This window comes from Gallus gallus, chromosome 3 (assembly GCF_016699485.2).
Source record: "Gallus gallus isolate bGalGal1 chromosome 3, bGalGal1.mat.broiler.GRCg7b, whole genome shotgun sequence".
Taxonomy (NCBI): domain Eukaryota; kingdom Metazoa; phylum Chordata; class Aves; order Galliformes; family Phasianidae; genus Gallus; species Gallus gallus.
In genome coordinates, this window is record NC_052534.1 from 31,233,330 (window position 1) to 31,260,745 (window position 27,416).

The 27,416-nt window shown below is 35.2% G+C and overlaps 1 protein-coding gene across 12 annotated transcripts in view; it reads right to left on the reverse strand.

The window, feature by feature from the left end:
* BIRC6 (baculoviral IAP repeat containing 6) overlaps window positions 1-27,416 on the reverse strand; it is a 170,831-nt gene that overhangs the window by 58,358 nt on the left and 85,057 nt on the right. For 11 of the 12 annotated variants that reach the window (XM_015283766.4, XM_015283760.4, XM_419512.8 and 8 more), the window contains 15 exons: window positions 26,203-26,403; window positions 25,281-25,560; window positions 23,166-23,422; window positions 21,771-21,879; window positions 21,049-21,270; window positions 18,265-19,045; window positions 17,170-17,313; window positions 15,636-15,765; window positions 12,211-12,342; window positions 9,927-10,094; window positions 8,518-8,691; window positions 6,900-7,096; window positions 4,842-5,142; window positions 2,572-2,789; window positions 300-464 (listed from right to left, as the gene is read on the reverse strand). In XM_015283766.4, the coding sequence (XP_015139252.2) occupies window positions 300-464; window positions 2,572-2,789; window positions 4,842-5,142; window positions 6,900-7,096; window positions 8,518-8,691; window positions 9,927-10,094; window positions 12,211-12,342; window positions 15,636-15,765; window positions 17,170-17,313; window positions 18,265-19,045; window positions 21,049-21,270; window positions 21,771-21,879; window positions 23,166-23,422; window positions 25,281-25,560; window positions 26,203-26,403 (3,479 nt within the window). The remainder of the gene's footprint in view (window positions 1-299; window positions 465-2,571; window positions 2,790-4,841; window positions 5,143-6,899; window positions 7,097-8,517; window positions 8,692-9,926; window positions 10,095-12,210; window positions 12,343-15,635; window positions 15,766-17,169; window positions 17,314-18,264; window positions 19,046-21,048; window positions 21,271-21,770; window positions 21,880-23,165; window positions 23,423-25,280; window positions 25,561-26,202; window positions 26,404-27,416) is intronic. The other variant, XM_040698541.2, reaches the window with a different exon arrangement.

Genomic DNA, 27,416 nt, shown 5'->3' on the forward strand with positions numbered 1-27,416 from the left:
AAATATATTGGGAAACATCTTGGTTCACAGTCTATTCAGAACTGTCACCTAAGCTTAACCCCTTGTGTCCTTTTTATGTGATAGCCTAGTGAAGCTTGAAAACAGCCTCTCTCAAAATATATTTCATTTTTCATGTACACAGTTGTACACACAGTTGTAAACTGTTTTGTTTTGGTTTTCTTTTTGCCCCAAATACCATAATTAGCGTTGTATCAGACTGAATTACAAATTCTGTTTTTGTTTCCTAGGCCCTAATGTTTCAATCATTTGTGATTAATCAAAATTTCATCATTACACACCTGTAGAAGGCAGGTCACATGCTCTTCTTCTAGCCTTTGCTTAGTCAAAGCTTGCTCAACATCCCATCCTGAAGCTGTGGAGCCCGTTCCAAAGCCTGTACCCTTAGCCCAGTATAACTGCTGTTCTTCTGTTGATGCATTGTTGTGTGTACTTGATACCTGTGGCTAAGTTACAGGAAAAAAAAAGTTATAATAATTTCAAAATTTTTATCTTACCAACCAATTATCTAAAAAGCCTTCATTCTGCAAAATAATGTATTCTCCATTTATTAATATAATCAAGATATTAAGATCCAGGTGAACTCAAAAGCTGCAAATAGGAATACTCCTGCCACAAAATTCCAGTACAGGTCAGCACTAAATTGCTGCAAGTGATTCTTTGGTTTAACTAAAACTGCAAGTCCATTTTTGCTCTCATTTAAAATACTGTTAGTGTTCAAATGATGTAAGACATTAAAACATTATTTAATTAATATCATGCTAAACAATAGATCTCTGAAATTATTACTATTTAACTCCTAGTCAAGCTGAATAACAATTAGAAGAAAGGATGGAAGGCAGGAGTGTCATCAAAAGCAAACAACTGAAATGTTAAGATGCTCAAGAATATGCTGTTTTTGAATAAACGTGCCAAAATGGGAGATGAAACAAGTTACATGTATAGCTTTGATACATGATTTCTCTATCACTGAAACATGTTTCCTCCGCAGATAACAAGGAAGAAATGCCTTGTTATTCAATGCTCTGAGATAACTTATATTATTCCAGAGGAACTTGTACAGCTTATTCCAGCAGTCTGCATAACTGCATTTTACGAACGTAACTCGTGTACTAAATTTCCTAGCCCTTACGAAACTACTTAAATACTTAAGGTAATTTTGAAAACGTTTCAGATCTTTGATGAGATGGATGTGGAAAAAATTCCACCTCCCCCTGACAGCTCCATGCCATTCCCTCGGGCCCTGTCGCTGACACACAGAGCAGAGCTCAGCGCTGCCCCTCTGCTCCCTGTGAGGAGCTGCAGCCACCATGAGGCCTCCACTCCACAACTCTCTCTGGGCTGAGCAAACCCAGGGGCCTCAGCTGCTCCTCACACACTTCACTGTCCAAACTCGTCAGAATCTTTGTAGCCCTCCTCTAGATGCACTCTAATAGGTTTATGTCCTTTTTATGTTGTGGCACCCAAACCGCACCCAGTGTTGGAGGTGAGGTGATGAAACAGCGTGTGATTATTGTCATGAAGACACTGTCACACATGAACACTCAGGAGGATTTCATGAAAAATTAAAGGTGAAAGCCTTGCCTCGGAAGTACAAGCTTTGGTGCAGGTCTGGTGGATCTCTAATTTCAAGTTACCATCTATCACTTGATAGCTATGAATTGTGTGAAGCAACCTGCTTCAGTGGTCACGGAACAACTCAACCTGAGATAAGAATTAATGGTTGCACTTTCCCTCCAAAAGTACAACAATGCTAAGGCATTAACGTGTCATCGGTCCGATATTCAATTAGACGCAGAATATCTCAGATCCCCTTCAAAACTGACTAGCATATAAAGAGAATTATACTTCTGTAGTTTTATCTCTTACTTACTCAACCCCCCCATCAGTATCAAAAGCTGCTAAATTATGGGCAGCCCTATATTTAGCAGTTGTTTAGCCATATTTAGCCACCAGAACATTTTCCATGCAAGTCTCTGCTGCAATACTGTAAGAGAGGAAAAGCCATTAACTAATTTTAAATATGTTTTGAGGCCGTCTTATGCAGAAATGGCACGTCATAAGCCTAAGAGATCCACTTGGGATCCTGAAAAGTATAGGAAAATGAGATTTAAAGATTGCTCCATTAATTCATTAATTTTCACAACTCATTTACATTTATAAGCACTTAAGAGGGAATAATTTGCAGTCAGTAGAGTTTAGATGATGAATGCTAAATAAGGTAATGAGGTCATGCTACTTAATGATAATTAGGAAAGAAAGAACAACCCTCCATTACCATGCCTCTCATGCACTGAAAAAAATGATCCTGTGAAAGAAACTGATTATACCTTAATGCTTCATGATAAGCCTTCTTTGTTGGTTAAATTTCATGATTACTATGTTTATATGCAACAAGCAAGTACAATTACTTAATCAAGTATTTTCTAATTATTTTTCATCTTCATTCAAATGCCAACTGTGTAGAAATTACATTTTAATGGAAGTAGTGAGATCATTTTCTTTTTTATAGCAAAAACTGATACTTTGCAATTATTCTGCTACTAAACTTACCTCCGCCTGGTTGGGACTAGCATTGGGAACTCTTGGTGCGTGGTGGCTTAGAGCAGACAGACAAGCAAGGATAAGATGTATAGCCCCAATTTCCAGTGCCATTCGCCTAAGCAGTACTCCATCATCGGTAGTCAATGGCGTAGTGCTGAACAAAGTGCGCAACACGTGGAAGGGCAGGGTTGGAAGCACATTTGCTGAAGGAGACTGTAAGATATGACCTAGATTCCAAAAAAATTAAGAAAAAAATATCACATTTTCTTTCTACAGTTCAATATTGTCTGTTAATCTTTGCAATGATTTACACAACACAATGCAGAAATATACGAAGGACTTAAGCATTCAGCTGTGGTAAGCTACCTAGTATTAAATTTGTCTTATCAACACTTTTTGAGAAGAATATTTCTTTGTTTCTATTACGGACTTCACTGAAATCAAAAGTTAAAATATTTGATTCACCATTTCCAGAGAGAAAAATTAATTCCTTAATAATCATGTGCGTTCTCTGTATACTACACTGCAGGTTACATTTCTAAATAAAAGAGAACAAAGCTGGTTCAGACTAATTCTTTTTTTCTAAACCTTGCAAGTAGAATGAGTTAAAGAACACAGATGGTCAACAAACAGCAGCGCAGCTGACAAGCAGCTGTAATTTATCATAATGTGGGTTTTTTTTTTTTATATACTTATGACCGAATTATGAATCAAAGCACTACACAATCCAAGTCCTGATGTGACTCAAGTTGAATATGTAGTGAAACACTTGCATAATTTTAGTTACATGAGCTGCATGCTTACATTTTGTAGATCTACCTAAAAATTTTAACCCTTATGTGTGACGAGCAAAAATTACTTCTTTTAAAAGCTACATTATAAATAATGGAATGACCTACAAATGCAACAGACTGATTTGGGAACTGTCTCTCTTTTTTTTGTGAGTGTGTGTTTAACAGTGCATTTCACATTATGTCTACAGTGTATACGTAAAATAGATATTTAAACTCCGAAAATATTTCTAAATAGCCAACTCTGTTCAGAAGTTTCCTTCTCATTTTAAAGATCTTTATGTTACTTTCTCCCTCAGATTTAAGAGTTTATCAGCTATATCATCCAAAAGTATTAATGAAGTACATTACAAATATGGCTATGTATTTATATTTATATATATCTATACACACACCAGTTTGTGTCATTTTAGGCTGAAAAGGAAAGATAGCTCCCATCTATCAGGAAAATGGTGTTCTGGAGCTGTATTCCAATAGTGATAGTAGGTGAACACACGAAGAAAGAAAAGTAATCAAAAAAGTTTTGTGTTGGCCTCTTTCTATATACAAAATGCATGTATAATTGTTTGCAAAAGCAAAGGACTGAAATCAACTCAAGAAAATCAAAATTAGAGTGAGTGTACACAGTTTTCTAGCTAATTACTATTTAAATCAGGTTGGAGTAAGCAGACAGTAAACTGCATAACTGTTTGTCATGCAGCGTATTCCTGACTACTGTCCTGTACCTAAACAATCAAGAATTAAAATATAAAACAGATAAGACAGTAAGCAAGACTTTTACTGCTGAACAGAGACTAAATACAGTTGGTTAACATATGGAAAAACAGCACTGTTTTCAAAGGCATAATGAAAGAAGTCTGAAAGTACTATAGCACCTTTTGTTTTGAAAACCATTGTAGAACTATATGCATTATTCGAGGTTGGAAAGACACTGACTACAAAGAATTTGTATGCTCATTTGTTCATTTATCTAAGATTAGTCCCTTTATTCTTATGAACTCACACTATTACAACAGAGTTCACTCTTAGCTAATTGGTTGCTATAATCTTTAAATCATCCCCTCCTATTCTAATGTAGTGTCCAAGAGTTTATTCTACATCTGCTTTAGCTTTGCTTCTATCTATGCTACTTTGCATTTGGCTGCAGGAATACACAACATTTACTCAATTAGTTGAGCACATCCTATTACCCAAAACAGTTCTGTCCAAGCGCACTGGCATCTTGACCATGTCATTTCTATCAGTAGTTATTTTACAATTACTCTAGCATCTAGATGTAAGCATATGAATACTGATGATTGTCACAAAACTTCACCAGGAAGAAGTTCATATTTAGAGATGAGACTATGACAGGTGCTAGCAACACAGTTCTTTGCAAATTGCACAAACCATTTCTAACTTCCTGCTACAAGTATTACAGTATAAATAACTTCAAGTAAAATGATCTAGCCATGGTCTACAAAGAAACATAATAATTGCAGCACATACTTCCTTCACCATCATCTGTAACTCCCAACACCAATCTCAACAGACACTGAGCATGTTTCCGTTCTTTTAGCAGCACCTCAGCATAGCCCGGGAGACGAAGGAATAAACCAAAGGCAGCCAAAGAGTGTGCGGGTATGGGAGACATAGTCTGAACTGTAGACTTGATTGGTGGAGGTTCTGCAGCAATTGTTTCTGGTGCTTCATACACCAGTTCTCCTGATTGTTCAATGGTAACCCATTCAAACTGATCGCTGTCCTTCTGCTTTTCCTGTGTGGTTGATGTAACAACTGGAGTGCTCACCTTAAACAAGAACAAGAATTAAGAGTTGCTAGCCATACAGCCAATTCAGATCTAAAGGACATGAAATCTTAATATCAAACAGCTTTAAAATTCACATTAAATACACTACTATTTACATCGACCAGGGACCACCAAAAACACAGGGTCATATGAATCCACTACAGACACTCGTGTCTCTCTACATTTAACATCACAGAAGCTTCAAGCTTTTATAATATTTAAATCAACTGATGTAAGCCTATTTAAAACTAAATAGGCTAAACTGGAAAAAGTAAATTGGAAAAGATTAATCGAAAAAGTCATTGCAGAATTTGTCCAAAATGGCTAATTCCTAATTAGGAGCCAAAACTACAACTAGCTGTATTGCCTCCAACCATCTACACATTAATAGAATAACCAGGTAAACATTAAAGTGCAGCATTTGCAGAATGTTAACTATCAGTAATTTAAAGCAAGATATGAGTAAAATTAAAGAGCAAAGAGTCTAGAGAATCCAAGAGTCTTAATCATGAATCTTTTATTTAGCATTACTGTACTTGTTTTATTTTTACAGGCCACATAATTCTTATTCTATATTTGAATTTAAACGTATCACAAATTAGAAAAAAATGTTTCAAGAAAATAACTTCCCAGGACTTCAAAGAAGGGAAAAAAGGGATCAAATTTCTTATGGCCATAAGCTGACTTTTATCTGTTGCAGAATTCCACAGATCTGTCTGTCTTTATCAATGCAGACTACATGCTATTTCACAGTATTTCAAAATACAGTAATCATTTATGCAGATACATTTCCTTAACTTTTAGATATTTAACAGGCTTGATGTGATCTCTCTAAAACATCTTCAGAAAAACTATACTTTCAAGTAATGTGTGGCCAATAATGAGTGTATTCTTCTTAAAGTGCACAGCTATTTACAAATGACTCACACTAATCATCCTGGTCTCATGACAGACTACCCACTCCTGCCATAGTTTTGAAGTCAACGTACTCAGCAGCACCCTTCAGTCATGATCAACTCTCACAGGGAACAGATGTTCACAATCTTTCTTATTAGGTATATCAGTTAAAAAATGTTAAGAGACACGACCAACCAAATAATTTTGGGGCTATTTTTAAATTTAGTTTTCATAATAAGGGCCTGTGTACCAAGAAAAGCAGCTAAAGAAGTAATTTCACACTAATGCAACTGCTGACATTTTCGAAAAGCCTATCCACAGCAATTCTACACATAATTATTATAATCAGAAATATACACATATACAAATAAATAATGTGTTTACTATGAAATTCATATGCCATTATTATAAAATTAATCCAGATAAGGTTATTTATAATTCTAATATATAAAATAAAACTACATAGTCCACACTGAAGATTGAATTCCACTTAACCACAAAAAATGAACATTGAGAGTAATTAAAAGATATGTAAGTATTATAGAACAACAGCAACTCTTTGCTACCGTACCCTCCCAAATATCTTAGGAATTAACTGAGGTAAGGCAAGAGCAACACTGAATTCCTGCTTTTGTTTTACAAGAACATGGCTACTCAAGCAAACTGTATTATGTATAGGGAAACAGCATGTATGACTGGGCTGCTGTGGAGTCATGCACTTGTGTATTTTAAAGTAGTTTCCTCCCCTGGCTGAAGGGGGACTGTCAAACTGAACCACACAGAAATATGGGGAATATAGTGTTCTCGAACAAACAAAAAAAATTGTTAGCACGCTTTTCTAGACTGATTTTTTCACTCACTTGTTGAATTACATCAGGATAAAGCATGGGGAGTCTCTCCGCAATTAGGGCCAATCCACCCATCCCTGCAAAAACTTGCAGTGGAGACTGAATGGGACATGTTTCAAGAAGTGATTCATCTAGCACTGCATCCATGCACTCGTCCCCAGGACTGATTGCTTCATCTTCAGGACAAGGACCCAGTAAATCTGTATGTTCTACAAAAACATAAACATTTAAGTTAATAGATCATCACCAATACTGTGTATTTTTTCCTCCTTCTCATATAAAAAAATACATCAAAAGTAGGTTTTCCTTTTACAGTAAAAGCTGAGTCAAGAACTGAAATGAAGGTTAGGTTAGGCTGTGGTTGGACTCGATGATCTTTATGGTCTTTTCTAGCCTGAGCAATTCTATGATTTTATGAATGAGCACAAGAAAATCAAAAGAAAATAAAAATATTAGTACCTTTGGGCAATTATAGCAAACTCATGCCATAACTATGGATAATTTGTGCAGGTTAATATATTAATTATTAGAATATACATCATACAATTATTCAGATTTACATTACTGTAAGTTGCACCAAAATACTAATACAAATTTAGGAATGCCTTCTACGAATTATAATAAAAATAGTCTAATGGCATAAGTACTAACTTTCATAACTGCTAAGCGGTCATTATATAACATCTAAACATAATACTTTGCTGTATACTAACATAAATCAATGGATTTGTGATGACAAAGTAACATTTGCAAAAGTATTAGCCTCAGGTCTAAAAAAAAAAAAACCAACAAAAACAAACCCCAGTAACCTAGCAAAATTTCAGAGCATCTTCATGTTTTTGCATGCAACTACTAATAAACTGAACCTACTCTAATTTCATTCAAATAGAAGAACATTAATAACACACTCAGAATTTAAATAATCATCAAATCAAAACAAAAATATTATTTGAAAGATAAAGTCATTTCAATAGTAAGAGATCTGTATAGCCATCCCCAATGCACAGTCAGGAAATACTTGGTTCAGACTAGTAGCAAGAAAATAGATTTATATATATATTTAATTGGATTCTTCTTTAGGATCTCTTGTCTTTTTTACAAAGAGATTCATCCACCTAGTGAGTTTTTACAAAAGCCTCTGTCCTAGAATAGCTGCATAATTAACTTTGTAATTCCATGCTGTGCAGGCAGGTTGGCAATCAGATCACCTTGGCTAAATTTCAAGGTCCCATTCCTCTAACTCCTTCCTTAAATGAGGAGAACAATATCAAAATATTTCAAATCAGATTCCTGAGATGCAGTTTTTCCCTCTTTTCCCCCCCCCTTCACTGTAACTAGAAGATAGCAGGCAATTAGAAAAACCCTTAACAAGAAACAGACTGTATGAGATGATTTTAAGAATGTTCTTAAAAGCTAGAGTTATGAGACATGCTCAGATGGGCTTGATAATAATTCCCATTTTCCATGAAGCATGTTAAGTACTCAGGCTACTGCAATAACATTTTTCACAGGTGTCTTTAAGTACTCCTGCATTACTTAATCTGCCCTGGCTATTAGCCCAAACACACACTATGGAGAACTGGCATTATAAAGCATTATAAAAAGGAAAAAAAAAACCAACACAACTCACCTTTTTCTGTATGAAGACGTTTAAATGAGTCTGTTTTTGATAGGCTTGGATCTGAGATGACTTTGGATCCAAGCTTAACTGTCAAATCTATTGATCGGTATCCTTGAGGGAGTTTACGGTCGTACAGGAGAGTCAGAAGCTGGGCAAGCGTCATTTCAGCAGGTAACGGTTGGCCTAAACAACAATGGCATTGAGTCAGAGTGAAAAGTTATGATTGGGTTATCATGACATAAATGTCCACATGTTACTCTTGTGCCACAGATGCCAAGTATATTAAATATTAAGTGGCTCTAAACCAAGGCCTTACTTCCAGTGTATATTCTCTTGGGAATTCCCTACAGTAGCTCTGTTTCAAAAGCCCAAAGCACTTGACATACTTAACAAATGGCTAAGGTTGTAATTTGATGTGCATTTTAATTGAGTACTGCCTTGCCCCCTATATTAAAACCAATTGATTAAATTGTGGTGGCGTAAAAAAGTGACAATAAGATAAAAAGGCTGAAGTGGAAGAAACTGGAAAACAAACAAACCTGCAGTTCCCTTTCCAGTGCTATGAATCCCAGCCCTACCTCAATACACCGATGTCAAGACACAACAACTGAAGAAAAAGTGAATGGCAGTGCAGGGAGTAATTTTCTCAGCAGCAGTGTATGAATGGAATGCACATGCAACTACAGCCCAAATCAATCACTCATATTAGGATTTTGGCCACTCTGCTTAGGAAGAATATATTATTCCATGAAATTATAAGTTATTCTTAAGGCAGAACAAATTACTAATAAGTAATTATTAGACTTTGATGTAAAGGGAAATGTTTTAGAATTAGATCATTTAATATACTTAACATACTGATTTCATTTTGACAGTACTTGGCCAATTAACACAAGCCCCGTAAGGTCTTCAGTGACAATCCATCTCATCAATGGAGGATGGTGTCTTATGAAACAAATGCTAATTATGTCTTGCCATTGTGTAAGTGAAGCAAGTCTTACACCATTTTTCATCACTGATTCTGAACTTGTGTGCATGTGTGACAACTGGTAGTTGTACGAGAAGTGCAATCTGTGAGACCATTACACAAATACAGGATGGTCGATAGCACCATTAGAAAACTGACAAATTTTTAACAGCTATATCGAAGAAAACATCAAAGGCAAAAAGATCTTTGATTAGAGATCTGATATCTCTTAATTCCCTTAGTTGCTTCCTTTTTCTTTTTCGATCTAGTTACAAAGATACTATGATACTTCAGTTACAGCTGAAAGCTGTCATCAGCCCAGAAGTGCTCTACACTTTAAGTGAATTAATAAAAAAAGAAGTATATCATCATTGTATCGCCTTTCTAATGACATAACAGCTACTGAAAAAGATTGTTTTTTTCAAAGCGTAAAAACAGTTATTAAAGCTACCTGGTAGAAGTTTATGGTACAGATGGAAAACTGGAACGCTAATAGTCTTGCTGGAAGATTCTGCTCCTGAGGAAGAAGTACCTACTTTATCTGCCATCACTCTTCCTCGTCTTGACGGTGGACGTGGAGGGGTAGATGAAACAGCTCTTTTTGACTGAGATTTCAAACCTAGTACAGAGATAATAATAAGAATCAAGTTATTATAGTATTTAATAACTTCAGATAGCCAAGTTGCAATGTATTCAATCCCTTCAACTGCTGCAAAAAAAGTCATACTGAAAAACACAACTAACAAATATCCGAACAGCATTCACATATAAAATACATCTGAATCTAATCCCAGTATTTTTCACAGTTGTGCACCCTCCTAAGTCCCAAGTATAAAACAAGCTGTAACTGTAAACTACTACTTTGATTCTGCTTGATAACATGACAGGGACCTGTAGTAAATCTTACTGAGGTTGTTTTTTCAAACTGAAATCAAGTAAGGCAAAAATTTCTGCATCGACAAATATTTCAGTCCATAGTCCATAGACAAACATCTGACTTACCGGGTGATTTCAGCTACAGTACTGACATTAGAACAAGTGATGAAAAGTACCTTTAAATATACTTTTAAAACTGCCTTGGTCAAAACCTTATAGTTAAGACCTAAATGAAAATTAAAGGGCTCAATAGGTATATGAAAACTTACTGAGCTTATGTGTCAAAACTACCACATTTTGAGACAGTCAATGATGACTTGAAGTATACTGAAACTGGACTACTAACATGTTCTGTCAACTATATAGAAGGGCAGAAGTGAAGAAGTCAACAGGTCTAAATAGAAATATATGTGCAACTACTGCTTTATAATCAGTCAAGAGAAGCTGTAAAACCAACATAATCCTGACCAGATATAATATGCTATGACTTCACCTTCTTAGTAGGATAAGCTACAATACTCAGCTAATTTCAGTCCACTAACATAGTCTCTCTGAAGAAGATCAGGTTCCAAATAACATCTCCTCTCTCTAACAATTTTACCAATAGGGAACAGGTAAAACAGTGACATGAGTATGAGGAAACAAAAAATGTACAAAAAAAGAGAATGTAAAAAGATATAGACAAAAGAAAAGACTCCATGAAAAGGCAGTTAAAAACAAATGTAAATTAAATCTACATTTAAGCTCTTTTACTTAAGTGGAAGAAACATAAGCAAGAAAGAACTTAAATCTTCCTTTTTAAACAGGAAATCAGTTACATGAAGCAGCATGACCAGAAATGCAAGTGGGATGAGACACAGCTAACTACACTATGACCTACTTTCAGTGCTAATATGTCGTTTTCTTCCTAGTTTCTTTGCTCACGTTTTAATCCTTCACTTAAATGTCTTATGTTTTAGATCTTATCCGGCCTAAGTGGCACCTATTGCAAGAATATCTCCAAAAAAAGAGATGTTATAACTAAGAATCAGCTGTGTTGTTTTAAATATATACCAAGATCCATGAAACTGCTTCCCTATTCAACAGTTGAATTTAGCATTATTGCTATATCTAAACTCTTGCAATAAAAAGCTTAAGAAACATTGGTGCCAGAAATCAAAGGAAATCAGCCTCTCTTCTTCATGCTTCATGAAATGTAAATGAAATGGAGAATGCTCAGTGAGGGCAGAGACCTAGCTAAGAAAAGGGTAGTTTGAAGTTCAATAACCTCTCACACACTAGAACTTCAAATTGAAAGGCTAATGATCTCTACAGCCATCACCTGGACTGTAATGTTATACCACTGCAAGATTACCTTACTCAATCTATAGCCCCTGTAGCAATGGAGCAATACCCTTTATTTGTGGTTTCCAAGTGGAATAATGTGGTTTTATTCTGACAGTCTTAAATATGTGAAGTACAGGAATACTTTCATTTCCAAAACATATTGTTTGTAGGTGATTAAACTCTGATGCACTAGCCACTGCAAAAAGCCAGAGGAATTAATACTCAACCTATAATAACAGTAGGCAAATACTAATATCTTAGCATATAATCTAAATTCTGAGAGTGCATCTACAACACACTAGCCACACAACAGACAGCCAAGTTGAGTTAAAATTTGCCATAGTCCATAAATCAGTAGAGACAGCAGTTCAATCTGGATCTGATCTTTGCTGCTTAGCAGCCAGTTAGATTAACCGGGCACTACAATTTTGTCTAATGCTCGTTAATAATTAAATAACTGTAGATTTGATTCCTCTCACCCACCCTTTTAACATCTGAAAGATAATTTTTCAGGAGATGAAACAAAAACATACCAGAAGCAACAACAACACTGTAATTGTCCTGGAACCCATTTTCTGCCTTAACTTTTTCTTTTTCTTCATAGTTCTTCTTTTCTTTATCTTCCTTTTGTTCATTAATTAGCTTAGCTGTGATACTGGGTGTATCTACACAGGGACAAAAAAAAATCAAAACAGGAGAGAATGGCATTTTAATATAACACATTGATTTTGTTGCCAGTTTCTTCTAGTCTGTTAGCACAACTATGCTTAACAACTTCTGTGGCTCAGACTTCCATCCCAGGCAACAATACTCTTATAAATATCTAAGAATTAAGGTATTAAAGGTGCAATCTCTTCTCCCCTCAAATCTGCCCTTTATCAATTTAAAACTGTTACAACCTAAATCTGTTACGTGATGAGTCAAGTATATTTATGTTGAAACACAACTGCAACCAATAAAAAAAAATGAGATTAGAAAAAGAAGAGACAGCAAACAAAAGAGAATGAAATCAAACCGTAAGGAAAAAAAGAAATATATTTGTTTATTTTTAAAGAATATCTACAGACTTCCTTATATTGTTGTATTTAATTCCCAGCATCCAGATAGCAATTTCAGATCTGGTGAAATTACAGGATGCATAAAGAACACATCCAAAACTTGTGTATTTGCTTTAGTGAATATTTAGTTACTGCAGTACAACAATTTTGGTTTGATCATTAGTGCAGACCAAAGGTATCAGCAAGCAGCTTAAAAAATTGTTTATTGTTCATTTCGATGGATTATTTTACACTTTGTAAACCACTGGCATCAAAATTTTTAAATCATTCTCCAGTTGCCTTGGAGAAGATACATAGTGTGAAAATGCTATTACTCAGGACCTAATATATATTTACATCTATTTATGCACATACCTGTGTGTATATTTATTTACAGATATGTATTTCAGACTTGGTGTGGATATCCTCATTAGCATTTTTAATATCCTCATCAGTATTATTTATATACTAAACTCTAGTTTGGTCTCATGGACTGAATGCCCACTTATTGGTGGACAATATAAACTTCATTAATAAAACTACTGAAGATGTGTAAGAAAACATATTTTTATTATTCAGGTAATATCCACCTTTGTCGTTCAGTCTTTCTGACCAGTCATGACCAGTAAATTAAAACTAAGGTGGATGGAATACAGAACAACTGGTACTCGTTCTAGACTACTTTATCTGCCATTACACCACATACTTTCTTCCTCTGGTGAAGGATGCGAGCAGCAAATTTACCAATGCTCTGATGCTATACTTTTTTTTTCTCTTTTTTAAGGCAGTGAGAAAAAATATGAGATGAACAACCTTATTGTGGTTTGTTTTTACAGAAAGTATGAAATGATCCATTTGAGACCTGAATATAACAGAAGACTTAAAAGAATAGCTAAGAAAGAAAAAAGAAATTAATCCATGGACCAGTCTTCAAAACGGGATCTTCAAAACTTCCTTTTGTTATAGTGGTAGCAGCCCATTTTTCTTTTCCCACTCACAGTCCATCCCTTCTCTTCCCTCCTTTCACCCTACACATACAGTTCATTCCTTGTATATTAGCCTTTACTATCCTAACCACGAACTTCACGGAAAGATACACATGAATCACAAAGCTTTTAATATCATCAGAAAAATCACAACAGATACAGGAGGGAAGCGTAAAAGAACACACACTTTTCCAGAACCAATTCTTCCAATTTAAAATGAAACAATTCAGTAGCATGAAGCAAAGTTATGATGTGCTACGAAGTCAGCATTTGATCGGTTTCATTACGTGCATTACTGTACATCACATCAGCACATTCCCTTCCCCAGGCCCTATTAGCACTGGCTATCGAGCTGAGCACAATACACCACCAAGGCAGCTGATCAGTACAGGTTATGTCACTGCTGAACAACTGATCCTCACCTCATGTGCATCAGCTGTTTCTCTCATTAAAGTATTTCTGACCATAAACGGCAGAAGGAACTAGAGCTCTGGGTCACATTCCACACATGATCATGTCTGAACACTAAGTCAATAAAGATTTCTATGCAAAACAGTAAATTATACTGTGGTAAATAAACTTCAAGCATTTTTCTAGGCTTCGCTGTTTTTAATCAACATTCCAAAGCACATGCTGTTTTTGTCAAGCACCATTACAGTACTTCTATCACCTCATTAGATAACATATTTACTATCCAAACGTGCTTATTAATTATGTAGATGTATAGATTTTAAGTAGATATGAAAAGGCAACAGTTTTTCTGAACTCTACAAAGATCAACTTAAGAAATTAAATTTGATCCTACAGACAAGAAAAGTTAACTCATACACATAAGGACTACATTCCCAGTCACGTACGCATGCAAGCCCTTCACAGTGCACACCTGCAATATGGAAAATCCTAACTGCTATCATCATTTTTTACTTTGATTTGCTATTATTGATAAGATTAAAGCAGAATTACTGGTGTCCCCCCCTTCTCTGCTTCTTTTCTTTGAATTATGCATGCTTAACACTGATTTTTTAAGGTAACATAATTTGCTCTATTTTTTTACCTGACGAGAATCAACTTGATGACTTTACCTAGAGAGCTCTCGCATGAACATAATACCTTTAAGACAATTTCTACATTTTGGAAAAGATCATTAACCATAATCTTAAACATACAGGTATATTTTCTAAAGTATTAATTGAATATCAAGGTGAGATTCATTTTAAGGTTAAGGCATCTACCATTCAGGTACTGAATCTTATATCATTGCCCATCATTGTTGGGGCTAATCAACAAAGCCCCACATAGATTCATTTCTCCACATAAATTTGAGTTGTATAACGAAATACTTCATCTTATAAAAATAAAGTCATGTCTTATAGTTTGAAAATTAATCTCTACAAGCAAATGAAGCTTTCCAATCCCCATGAAGTAAACGGAAGTATCTGTGTAGTATACAAATGCGTATCCAAAGAAATTGGATCATTAGCTCTCTTCTCATAGCAACACCATTGAGATAACCTTTTAAGTTTCAGGATATGAAAGTGACATTACTGGGGATATAATTAAGTGAAAGGGCATTTTGAAGACCAATATTTGCAGTAGGACTTGAGAGATTTAAGAATACATGAATACTTAAAACAAAAAAAGCCCTAACAAAAGTCCCACCTTCTCCTCTGAAATGGTACCTTAATTACCAGAATTTGAGTTTAAAGGAAGGAAAAAACAGTACACAACCACCAGTGAAGTGCATTTTAAAAAGAACATGCAAGGTATATCCAAAAGATTATAGTTTAAACCTCTGTGTCACATGTAACAAGTACCTAGGAACACTGCAAATATACATGTAAGACATCCTTAGCTTTCAAAAAACAAAACAAAACAAAAAAACACATAAGGACATATAAACAATCTTAAAAATAAAACAAACTGTAGTAAACTTGCCTGACACACGATCAAGAACTTCAGCTAGAGTTGTTGAGACAGGCAAATGAAGAGTACGAAATTTGTGCCCAGCTCCATACATTGGATGTTGAATTACATGACTAGTAGCATTAATTCTACCTTTGTACAGCTGAAAGACAAAAAGTTAACATGCTTTTAGTTTCAGAAATAAGTTAAAACACTAAGATTTTATAAATATGCCTCAGCAAAATAAGATTAACTCTTATGTATGTTTAAAATGAAAAGTTATTTACCTTTCAACTTTAGAGGGTCAAATGAAAATAAGATGCTACTTCTCTAGAGCTCTGACTTGTGAAATAAAGTTCTTCTACTTAATGAATTTACTTTTTGCTATTACTATAGATAACTAAGTCATTATTAGTTAAAATATTTCAAGTATTTTAGCATCACATATTTTAGCCTGAGCCATGTTCATACTTTTATATTATTCTTTGCTTGCAATACCTTAACAAACTTTTCTGCACAGAGAGCTATTGCTCCCTTCTCCAAACCATGAGGAAAACTGTTTACTAATGTTTATACATAGAATCAATTTATTGTTGTGTAATACTAACAAATGCATTTAATACTTCATGACAATGGAAAACTGACTTAAATATACAGTTTTGCTAAGAACTTCGGAGATAAAATAGGGATCCAGCATTTTAAAGATTAATTTGCTAGATATACTAGAAGTAAATTCTGCATATCCACATCACTTTTAAGTCTCCTCTTCGGACGTGAAAGGAGGAATCTTCTACCCACTAAGAACAGCCAGACAGTTTCTTGGTATTGTTAGCAGATGAAACTGAATTATCTGGCAACTTGTTTTTAAGATCTGCAAAAATCTGTGCTACGTAAACCATCTTACTAGAAAACCGATGCTACCTTGATGGTACCAAAAGCCATATTAAGAATTGATCTCAGTCACGTTGAAATAAAATATTTAAACGTCTTTGTACTAAAACTTATGTGCTCTCCCTTTTCCATTTAACACTATCTAATCCAGTTTCCGTGTCCTACATAAGAGCACAGCAATTCAGTCACTGATTGTAACTGTGTTCTGGTAAAGAAGTGTAAATGCATAAAGTTGCTTTACAGATCAGTTCAAGAATTTATCATTCAAGAATTTATTTGTGGTGTTATGGCTAACGAAGGATCTCTGCCAGTTCTGGAGCATCAAAATTGAGACAGTTCCTCAACAAAATTTATAATAAAGAATTGATGCAAGGACTAGAACTTCACATCTGTGTTTATTGCTAGTATTTAAGAATACTAGTAAAGGTCTCCCATAAGATAAATTCCAGTTTTCTATTCTGTCAGAATGTTGATGTTTCCAGCAAGATGGCTTTGTCTCAAAATACTGCCTTAAATTTTCTTTTAAAATGCTGAATTACAATTCACCTAAACATTACTTTCCAGATACGTACAGAAGTAAAAGTTGCTGCCTGACCTTTCAAAGTTGAATATACATTGACTTTTTGGGGGGTTAAATTTGAGCCATGTTGCCCATGCAGATAGCAAAAACTCTTACTGGACATGGGGACTGAAGAAACAAAGTCACTTTCTCATCCTCGAGCATCAGCTGCAAAAAAAGCCTCCGAATAAATCCTGAAATGTTTCCAGAGGTCGGGAGGTTCCCACGCTGAGGAGAAGACTGGAACAATTCACAGAGAACCTGGGAATAAAAATTACATCATATTTCAAGTATTTCTATATCTAGGTCTCCAAAATATAGCTCTATACAGCCATAATAAGCAATGCCTAAGATCTACCTTCCAGCTATCATTCAACCCATACCAGAAATGAGCGCCACTGAAGAAACAAACAACAGAAAAAAAATTTTAAAACATACAAAATATTGAATACAGCAAATTGTAAACATGGAGAGTACTAAGAAAAATAAAAATTGAAGAAAAAGTATTCAGAAAAATAACTTTTGAATTCCTAAAGCAAGATTTTCCTATTCTGTAGCAAAGTGCCACTGCTGGCCATTTGCAAAGAAACGTGCTAACTTATTTTTTTTTACTCAAGTTAACTGCTCCTGGGGCACTGACATTCCTAACGTTGAAAGGAAAAATCATTTTAATTGTACTTTCATTCAGCTAGGTCTGAAAGATTAACAGCTGTGAGGAAATTAGCTGAACTTGCTGAATTACAATAGTGGACTGTTCTGCAATATTCCACGTATTCCTGGACACCAATTGCACAGCGTATATGTCTGTATAAATAAACAGCAAATTTCCTTCAATTTCTTAATTTAAAATACGTGTATGGAGCTTCATTTTCAAATCCCACTTCAGAAGATTTTAAACCGATGTACTTAAATACAGCATTGTGGATTTTGGCCTGAAGTGTCTTGTTAAGGCCAGAAATACATCTTGATACAGCCAAGTGGAATACAAATCCATACACAGCACTGAATGGCCATGTCCAAGTATTCTTATAGTTTTGTAAGTCTGACCAACAAGCTAACAGTTTTCAGCACAAAACTCTCCCAGTTGATGACAAGTTACAAAACAAACACCTCAAAGAAAGAAAAAAAAAAGAAGTTTCAAAATTAGGAACTACGTAAATTTTGACTCATTATTAACAAAGAAATAACAATCTCATTTGTTTTCTGTCTCACCTGTGCCATAAGCCTCTGGTTATTAGGATGGCAAGAAATGCACTGTAAGAAGAAAGCAACTGTTGCATTTTCAATTGCTGTCCGCTGCTGAGTGGTCAACCCCGCTGTTACAGTTGATGAAAGCAAGCTGGATCTTGCACCTGCCTGTTGTGCAGTCACATTGTGTCCTCCAGAAGTAGCACCAGAATGGCACAACAGAAATAAAAGTGCTGTCCACAGCGGATTGACTTCAGAACCACCCAACCAGTCCTTCATTATGTGGCTGTTGCCAACTTCTGTCAAAAACCTGAGAACAGGAGCAACCAGGTCTGCCGTGATAGGCATTTTATTAAAGTGCTGTGGGACATGGTGCCTCCTGAGTCTATCCTGGGTGATGTCCGTTGATTGTGCATTGCAGTCCGAGCTAGAAGTATGGTTAAAGCAAAAACTAGCAAGACTTCTTACAAGCAGCGAAGGCAAACCTGAGTCCAATAACTGCTTGATAGCTTCAGGAGACTGAGATGAGGCAGCAAGAGTAGCCAGGTGAGACTCAGTTAGTGCAAGAGGGGCTTGTGCGTTTTTAGAGTCATCTGTTAAAGACGAACTGAGGTCCTGCTTTTTGCTGTCATCAGTCATGGACAGTCTGTGTTGACACTGCATTGGAGGAGGAGTGATACCCATCCATCCCATGAGTAAGGAAAAGTAATTTGGGTGGATGTGGCACATTGAGCAAAGCAAACTATCAACAGCTTTCTTCAAAACCATGTTGCAGGGAAGAGACATGGACCAGTTAAACAGTGATCTGTAGAAGACAAAAATAACATCAAAACATAGATAGCTTGCCACTCACACTCCCTTTGCTTTGCATTTTATACATCATCTTTCCACATTAACTATTCTAGAAGCTGTTGTAAAACTGAGCTGAGTTTGACAGCCTCTTTTGGATCACTGTATCAGCAGGACATTCATTACCCAAAAGGCATGACTCATCCCTATATTTGAATTTATTTCATCATACTATATTAAAAATAGCAAAGAGGTGGCTCTTGCTGGGATGTTGCCAAAGACAGGATTTCCATTTCTGGACAGCTGTCACTTAATTTACACATTTTTGAGACAACTGCAACGTCTCTGTGCTTTCAACTCTCCAAGATGTGGCTACTAAAATAGCACACATTTTCCACAAAGTTCTCTTAATTAGTCCTTTGTAAAAACTGGAAGTATTATTAATTTTTTTTTTTTTACTTCTTTTTTATTTTACATTTCTCTTATAAGAAGAGAATATAATAATAATTAATAATAAAATTATAAGAATGATTAATAATAAAAATAATAATAACTGAAGATATTGCACAGAAAATGAAAGCAGGAAGAATCTCATTGGTTGAATGACACTATTCTTACTATCCTCAAGACGCAAGTTAACAACACCTACCTTTAAGCTCACTTCTTTTCAAATAATATCAGATCAAAGGCACCTGAATGCAAAGACTAATTTGGTCCAATTATTTAGCTCATACTTGCAAAGCGGTATTTGTAAATTAGTGAAAATATGATACTTCACCTACTCTGAACAAGCTGGTACGAAGAAGTATTTTAAAAAGCAGTTTTCTGCAATGCATTCAAGTGACTGTGACATCATGTACAAGATATATAATTCTGAACTCTAAATATACACATTAACGCACGCCTTGCGGCACTTTGATGTTAGTATTTTAATATTTGAATGCATCATCCCATATCACATTTCTATTTAGAAGATAAGGATTGTTTTTCTCCCTTTGGATGGAAGTATTATTTTACGTTTAGTTAAAGAGAATTGAAGACTCCAAAAGAGAATGTAGATCTAACAAATGTTAGTTTCAGTGCTGGCTGATTAAAAACTGCTCCAAGATAAAACACTAACTGTGACTTTGGAAAAGTTCCCAAAATTTGAGTGGCAAGTATTTTTTAAAATCCACATATAATGGCACACAAACTCTTCACCAACTATAAATTCAACGCAATCCTTCCACCAGGATTTTCTAGGTGATTTTACTGTCCATAGAAAAATAAAATTCTTTTCCAAGTAGATATTAAAAATAACTAAGTAATAAATTATTATCTACCGGTAAAAAACAGAAGTAGCGAAATCGAACATGGGAATGACTAGAAAATACATCCACAGGAAAAGTGACATATCACATGAAGGAGAACTTAATAGTTATAGTTAGAGTCAACAAAATTACTTCAGAAGTTGAAGTATCAAGGAAGATGAATACAGTGGAGATGTTATTTTTGTTAGAAGAATTACTTTTCCCATGTTTAACAAAAATCCTTCTGTACTCATTTAAAATATATTGTATGATTTGCTCCAGATGCTGGCTGATATGAGTTATAGTTTTACTTGGCAGGAGGCAGAGGATCAGGACTATATTGCAAAATGCATACTGAAGCTAGGTACAATATTTTTATTAGCATTTCTTCATCTCATCCTATGCTGAAAACAACATACTCTCCAACGGACAGGAATTCAATTGTTAATCCCACTTTCATATTGGTGCAAATCTAATTGGGTTATTCATTTTAAGAAATCTATATTATTACACTTCTTTCTTCTCGAATGTTATAATTCTTAATATATACCTGTTTATATACATGTTTAGAGATACAAAGCCACCTGTTTAGATATATTTTTAGTATTCATTCTTTCAACCAGCATCAGGGCTGTCAATTTCCACTGCTTATTCCACTTCAAGCTGTATTATTTCAGAACAAAACAATTTAGTTAGAAAAGTAGGTGGTACAATACTTCGCTTTACTTACTCGAAGAGCTCTCTGTCCAGCAACGCTGGTAAATCATATTCAACAAGCAGTTCATAACTATGCCACAAAATTGCTGCTACACAATGCAAGTGAGAAGGAGATGGCATCAAAAGACCATACTCTCTTGTTGAGCTATTTGGACAAATGTAGCTGACCCGGCCACTTTTTTTCATAGCTGCAACTCTCGCAGAATCACTGACCCATTTTAACAGTGCTTGAATCCTGGAAGGCAAGATGATGTAGTACATTACAAAGGGTCAAAGAAACACTCAAAACCAAATTAACTTGCTCTCTTTGAGTAGGTTGATTTAAGCATTTATTGCTTTCTTTGAAGCAGAGTTCAAGAATGAGCTCAAACTCTGTTTTCAAGACTTAAATCACTAACAGTGCAAAATAAATTAAAAACACATATCATCTTTGACAGTCAAATGTAAGCTTTCTTACTACAGAGAAGGAAAACATAGAAGGTAACTAAGTTCTAAGTATTTGAGAGCAAATTCAGCTGAATACTAAGCGTTTTCTCACTTTTCTAAGACCAAATAAGAGAGGAAAAGCATTCTCTGTAAAGGACGGAAAGATCTAGAAGGCAAAGCTGAAAGGCTTCTTTAAGATTTATGCACTTTCAGGCTATATTAAAATAATCAGATTTTAAAAGGCTCTGCTTTTGTGCCACTGTTTAGCAGACTATACACCCTTCCATAGGATAATCCAAATAACGTTACCTATCTTTTGTTCCAGGATCCTGAGTTGTTCCCAGCTGATAAAGAATGTCTATTGTGGAGTCAGAAGAGAGACCATTTAATCTTCCAAACAGTAAAGGGCTATTCAGATCTTGCCGCATTCAAAAAAAGAAAAAGAAAAAAAAAAAGAAAAAAAGAAAAAGAAAAAAAAAAAGAAAAAAAGAAAAGAAAAGAAATGGGGGGTTTGGGAGGAAAGGGAAGAGGGGAAAACAACAGAAGTACTTACATACGTATTTTTTAAAAGTACTCACAAAATCGTTAAAGAATTGCAATATTAACACTGAACTGAGCTTTGCCATTAACATACGCAGGCTAAAATATCAGTATCATGATATTCCACACTTAATACGTTCAATATAATGTTCAGCCTTACTACAGAAGAAAAAAAATTAATTGCAACATTCATCAGACAGAAGACTTGCAGATTTAACTAGCAGGATTTTCTTCAACGCATTCCCAAAAGGCATAGAATCCAGTCATAGAATCAAGAACATGACTAATTACAATAGAGCTGTCAAACCTCACGCATCCAAGAAGCAAATGTTTGGTTCAATATGGAAGCTCACTTAATTCCCATTTCCCCCAGCACGACCCTAGCCCAGGAGTTCCTTGGATTATTTCCAATTCATTTTTTCCTTCCTATATTCTCCATCTCCTGCCAATTAGGAAACTACTCTCCTATTTAACAGCATTCTAATGAAAGATAATGCGCTACAGCGTCACATTAACTCATGGTGAAGTACCTCACAGGAGGCATTTTGAAAAGGTGTTCTCTGTTACAATCAGCAACTTCAAAACAGCACAAATAAGAGTTCAGAACTCTTTCACTTAAAAACCACTAAACAGCAAAGCCAAGTGATACAGAATCATAAACACACAAAAACCCCACAGTACATTGACTGAACAGCTACTGCTGTGGAACGTAAACCACTTGTTGAATAATTGTCTCACAGTGCTATTCAGATTTTACTATATCCTACAGCTTATTACAGATCAAACATTACTGTACTTTCCTTAGAACTCTGAGGTATTCTTTATGTTGGAACATCTAGACATTGCATACAGGTATATACACAGCTGTGCTTAGGATATATTGCATAGCCTACTTTTGTGATTTCAGAACATTCCCTTTATCATATATTCGGCACAAATCAAAACAGTGCTGGTTGCACTGTTTCACTATTGTAGAGCTACTCAGGCACAAAGCTCTGTGATGCCCAGAAATATAATGGCAAGTTAAACACTTGTCATGAAAAAACCAGTAAGTACTGGCAAGCAGAATTCAAACTCTGAAAGTAACATGCAAATACACTATACTTGTAAGTTTATACAAGCAACTTCTTAAGCAACAATTGAAAAGAAAGACAATGCACTCACCTGCAGGGTCACTCCCTGATGCTGAGCAGTTTCTGAGAAGAATGTCAATCAATTTGAGGCCTATTCTGGTGGACTGCAGCCCAATTTTTACAAGCACAGCCTCAATGTTTGGAGAATGCATACCACAGTATGGTGACATCAGTAACGCAGCACACGTCTGCAACAGATTAGCAGTGGGTGCTGCAGCACTAGCCATCATTCCTTCTAAATCGCTTATATGAGTGAGGCAGTGGTGTAATAATCTTAACCATCCAATACTGAAAAAAAGGAAAATAGGAAAATGAGCAAAATGTGTCATTTTCTCATTTTATTTTTCATCTATAATGCATCTACTTGTATTAGATTCTATGACAAGCATTGCAGAAAACTTCTGTGATGCAATCAGACGATCTGAGAAAAGTAAATTGAAATAACTGAATCTAAGAATACAACATAACACACATTAGCATTACTGTTGCAACTACTGCTTTGAGTTTGTAAGAAAGGCAGGGTTTGTGGGTAAAGGTAGTATTTTTATGCTTTTTTTTTTCTTTTTTTCTTTTTTAAAGCATCACATTACTGTGTACAGGGACAAACCAAACTTTTTTCTAGCTCTGAAGTACTCCTTACAGCCTGCATTAAATGCATATGTAATGGGAAAAGTCACATAAATGGGAAAGATGAAACAGCACATCTCCTCACTTGGACACAAATGGATTGATATACAAGGTCAAGATCCTGCAGTAATAGTTGGCAACTACTTACAATATGTCTCTCCTAAAAATAAGAGCTTTTAAGAGGATTAATAGTTTGTAATGGCAGGGCTAGCTCTGCCCCTTTTTAGGGTCATTCACAAATTACAGTGAACATCAGTGAGCACAGAGTCCCACCTGACAGAAAAAACTGCAGGAAAACTACAGAAATTCGATTTGTTTATCATTGCATTTCTTCCCCAAGGCTCTTTTGAACAACACTGCCTAAGGCAATTTAAACTGTACATGAAATAAATGACATCATTTCACTAATAAGTTTTCACAATTAATTTTACCCACTTTTTTGAGAGAGGGAGGCAGTGAAACTATGGGAAGCTTGTCAGATATATCTTATACAAAGCTTGCGTTTTTATTTTAGGAAAAAAACATTCCAAAATATTTATCATGAAAATAATCAGTTCTCTGCTACGTCTAAACCAAAATTATATTCAAGTTCATTTAACATATCTATCAAATTACTGCCATGAGTCTTTCGAGATACTTATCAAAGTAAGCTGAAAACCACAGTAAAACATTTCAAGATGTTACGAATGTACACTCACACTTTCTTTAGTAGTGATTATTTTTGTGTAACTTGAAGCTAACTTTTTCTGAAGTACAAATATAACAGAAGAACAATTTGTCTACCAGAATCTGTTTTGCTGCTATTCAAGATCATGGATCAGTTTCAGTTATACAGCTTCTATAAAATATACACCAGACAGCATGCGTGGTCTCTGAATTTCCATACTTTTAGATTTTGTTTTCTTTTGAAGGCATAAAATACTTAAAAATTTTCCCTCATCTCCTTTTCAAACTTAATAACAACAAGATTCAAAGCTGAAACATTTCTAAGTCATGAATTTTAACCATTAAGTAAACTAAATTTCAGTCAAACCAATAATTTAAAATATTTACCTATAAATGATTAAATTCAGGTTGAAAAACGCTGAGGTTGCCCTTAAATCTTTATTTTTATATTAAAAATGAGTATGAAATTCAAAATCACACCTAAGCAAATCAAAGCTTTTGAAAAGAGTTCTTGCTCATATGCCAGAATCACAACATTCAGTTCCTATTTCTCAATTGTTTGTAAATAGAAATATTGGATACAGCTTCCACAAAACATTCTACTGTTCTATTTCTATTCCTGCTTCAACACTTAGGTAAGTTTCCTGACTTCAGAAGAGATAAGAAATATGCCGCTACTTAAACTTTTTTTGACAACTGTCTACAATAAGAACACCAGATATAAGTTTTGATGCTTTCATATCCTTTGTTTTTGTTCACCATTACAGAGATGAAACACTTTCATTTTACACACGCAGAATAAGCACGCTACAAAGCACGCTCTAGTCTCTGTCAACTGATACCAGAGGCTTACCTTGTTTTGGAGACCTGATCCTCAGAAGGAAGGAATGGATTATTGACTGTTGCAGATGAGGTGTTTCCAAAAGCTGTGAGGCCCAACAGTTTGATTTGAGAGAGGCCTAACGTACTAGCATCCCGTGGACGATGGAGACGAAGACAGACAGCTGACGCAACTTCAGCTTTTACGAGCTGTATTTTTATGTATGTGAGACCGCTGGTGATAACAGGAGTTGACAAAGGTAACATATTGACACCATCTGCACTTATTTCAACAGATACTGACGAAGGGCAAGCTACGGAGCAAGGTAAGAAGGTTTAATACCATTTAAAAACCTGTACTGCTTTGAATTTTAAGCATTAAACAAGCATTCATTTTAAAGATAGGGAACACGATGAAATTGAACTTAAGCAAACACTACTGTGTAACTGCAGCTAGAGTATGTGTCCTGTGTGATAACATATGGTGAAACGCATAAGCATGTGGATAAATGGGTTATACAGCTTATTCCAAAGACACGAGATGAAGAAAAGTCCCGTCACTATAAATATCACATTTTTTCCTACTTGGGCTATGGCAATAAGAGCTAAGGAAAATAAGAAAATTTGTTTCTCTCATGTTTCATTGCAACTCCCACACAACACCATTTTGCCTGAAGATTTGTGATCAACATCACGTTCTCCTAAATTTTGAGAAGTTTGACAAGTTTTCTGGCATATTAATGTTAATGCCACAAAACATGCACTAAACTACATGAAATCAATCAGAATCAGAGCCTTCAACTCTCAAGAGAAGCAGAAATAGTAAGCTCTTCAACTCATTTATTGGCATTCTTCATACAATGTATCCATTTTTGTTCTTCTGATGTTATGTTTCTGACACTGCTAAATCTTACTCATCAAATTTTCACATCAGCAGTGTCGGCAAACGTACTTACTTGCAAGAGAGGCCAGATGAGGCTGGATGTGTATCTCTTTGAGCAGCACTGCTGCAGGAAGATGAATTGTGAGATCACACCAAGCCTCCTCAGGTAAAAATATGTACGACCACGCAGCAGATCGAGCTCTTCTATGTGGAGGAGTAGCCTGTAACAGTACTTCAGCAGGTTGGGCAGTAGGGCTGCTTGAGGTGATGGAACCTACAAAAAACAGTAGTATTAACATTATTTATAAATATTTATTAATTAAATCCAAATTAATTTACCACCTGAATTATGGAAAACACTTTTTAATATCTGTTTTGTTTATTCACACATTCCATACATGATAATGATAACTGCTGACATATTTTTCCTTCAATTTTCAAGTATTTTACATGTACAGTTTATATATCTACATGAATGTGCATGTGCCTGAATGTTTGCTAGAGTCCATCTGCTATCAAACCCTTGAACTTTTCATCAAGATTTAATTATAGAAACAAGCCAATTAAAAGGTCCAGATTGAACAGTATGCTTATAACATGAACTCTGTTCATTCACAGTAAACCTAATAAGAGTTTTAAAGGTTTCAATATTAGAATAACAAATATCTTTATAATCAAAATCTGCAAACATTTTTCTAAAAAAGTTTTGTTTAACACAAAAACCCTTATTCTAAATTTAGACACCAAATCCAAAAGCCCATAAGTATATCAACAATCTACTTCTCAGATCTTAGAATGACTCAAGAACAAAGTAAGAAGACCCAGATTATGTCTTGTATGTTGTATGTCTCTTGTAAGTTGTATGGCTCAGCAAGACTGCATGTGTGCCATTCCAACTACAGATACATGAGGTGTTTTACTTTTGAGCAGCTCCATCCTCATCCTATGACTGAATGCCTATTATTAGTTGGGGGTGAATTCCTAAAGTACACATTTTGACAGACTTTCATCCCAAATGAATTCAGCTTGTGCCTCAGATAATACCACCCAATGAGAAGCAAAGTGTAGAAAGTTCTTCCTACCATAGGAAGGTACACTTCAAAAGCATGTTCTCAATAGGAAGTGAAATATTAAGATAGATAAACTCAAAGCAGAACACCAAGAACTGCAGCGCTTTCCAAGGTCGAGGATGATACATGCAAGAAACCACTGTGGTATATGTCTAGGATTTTTAGTACTGAAAGTAACTAAGTACCAACATTTGCAGGTTTCTCAAATTTATCTCTT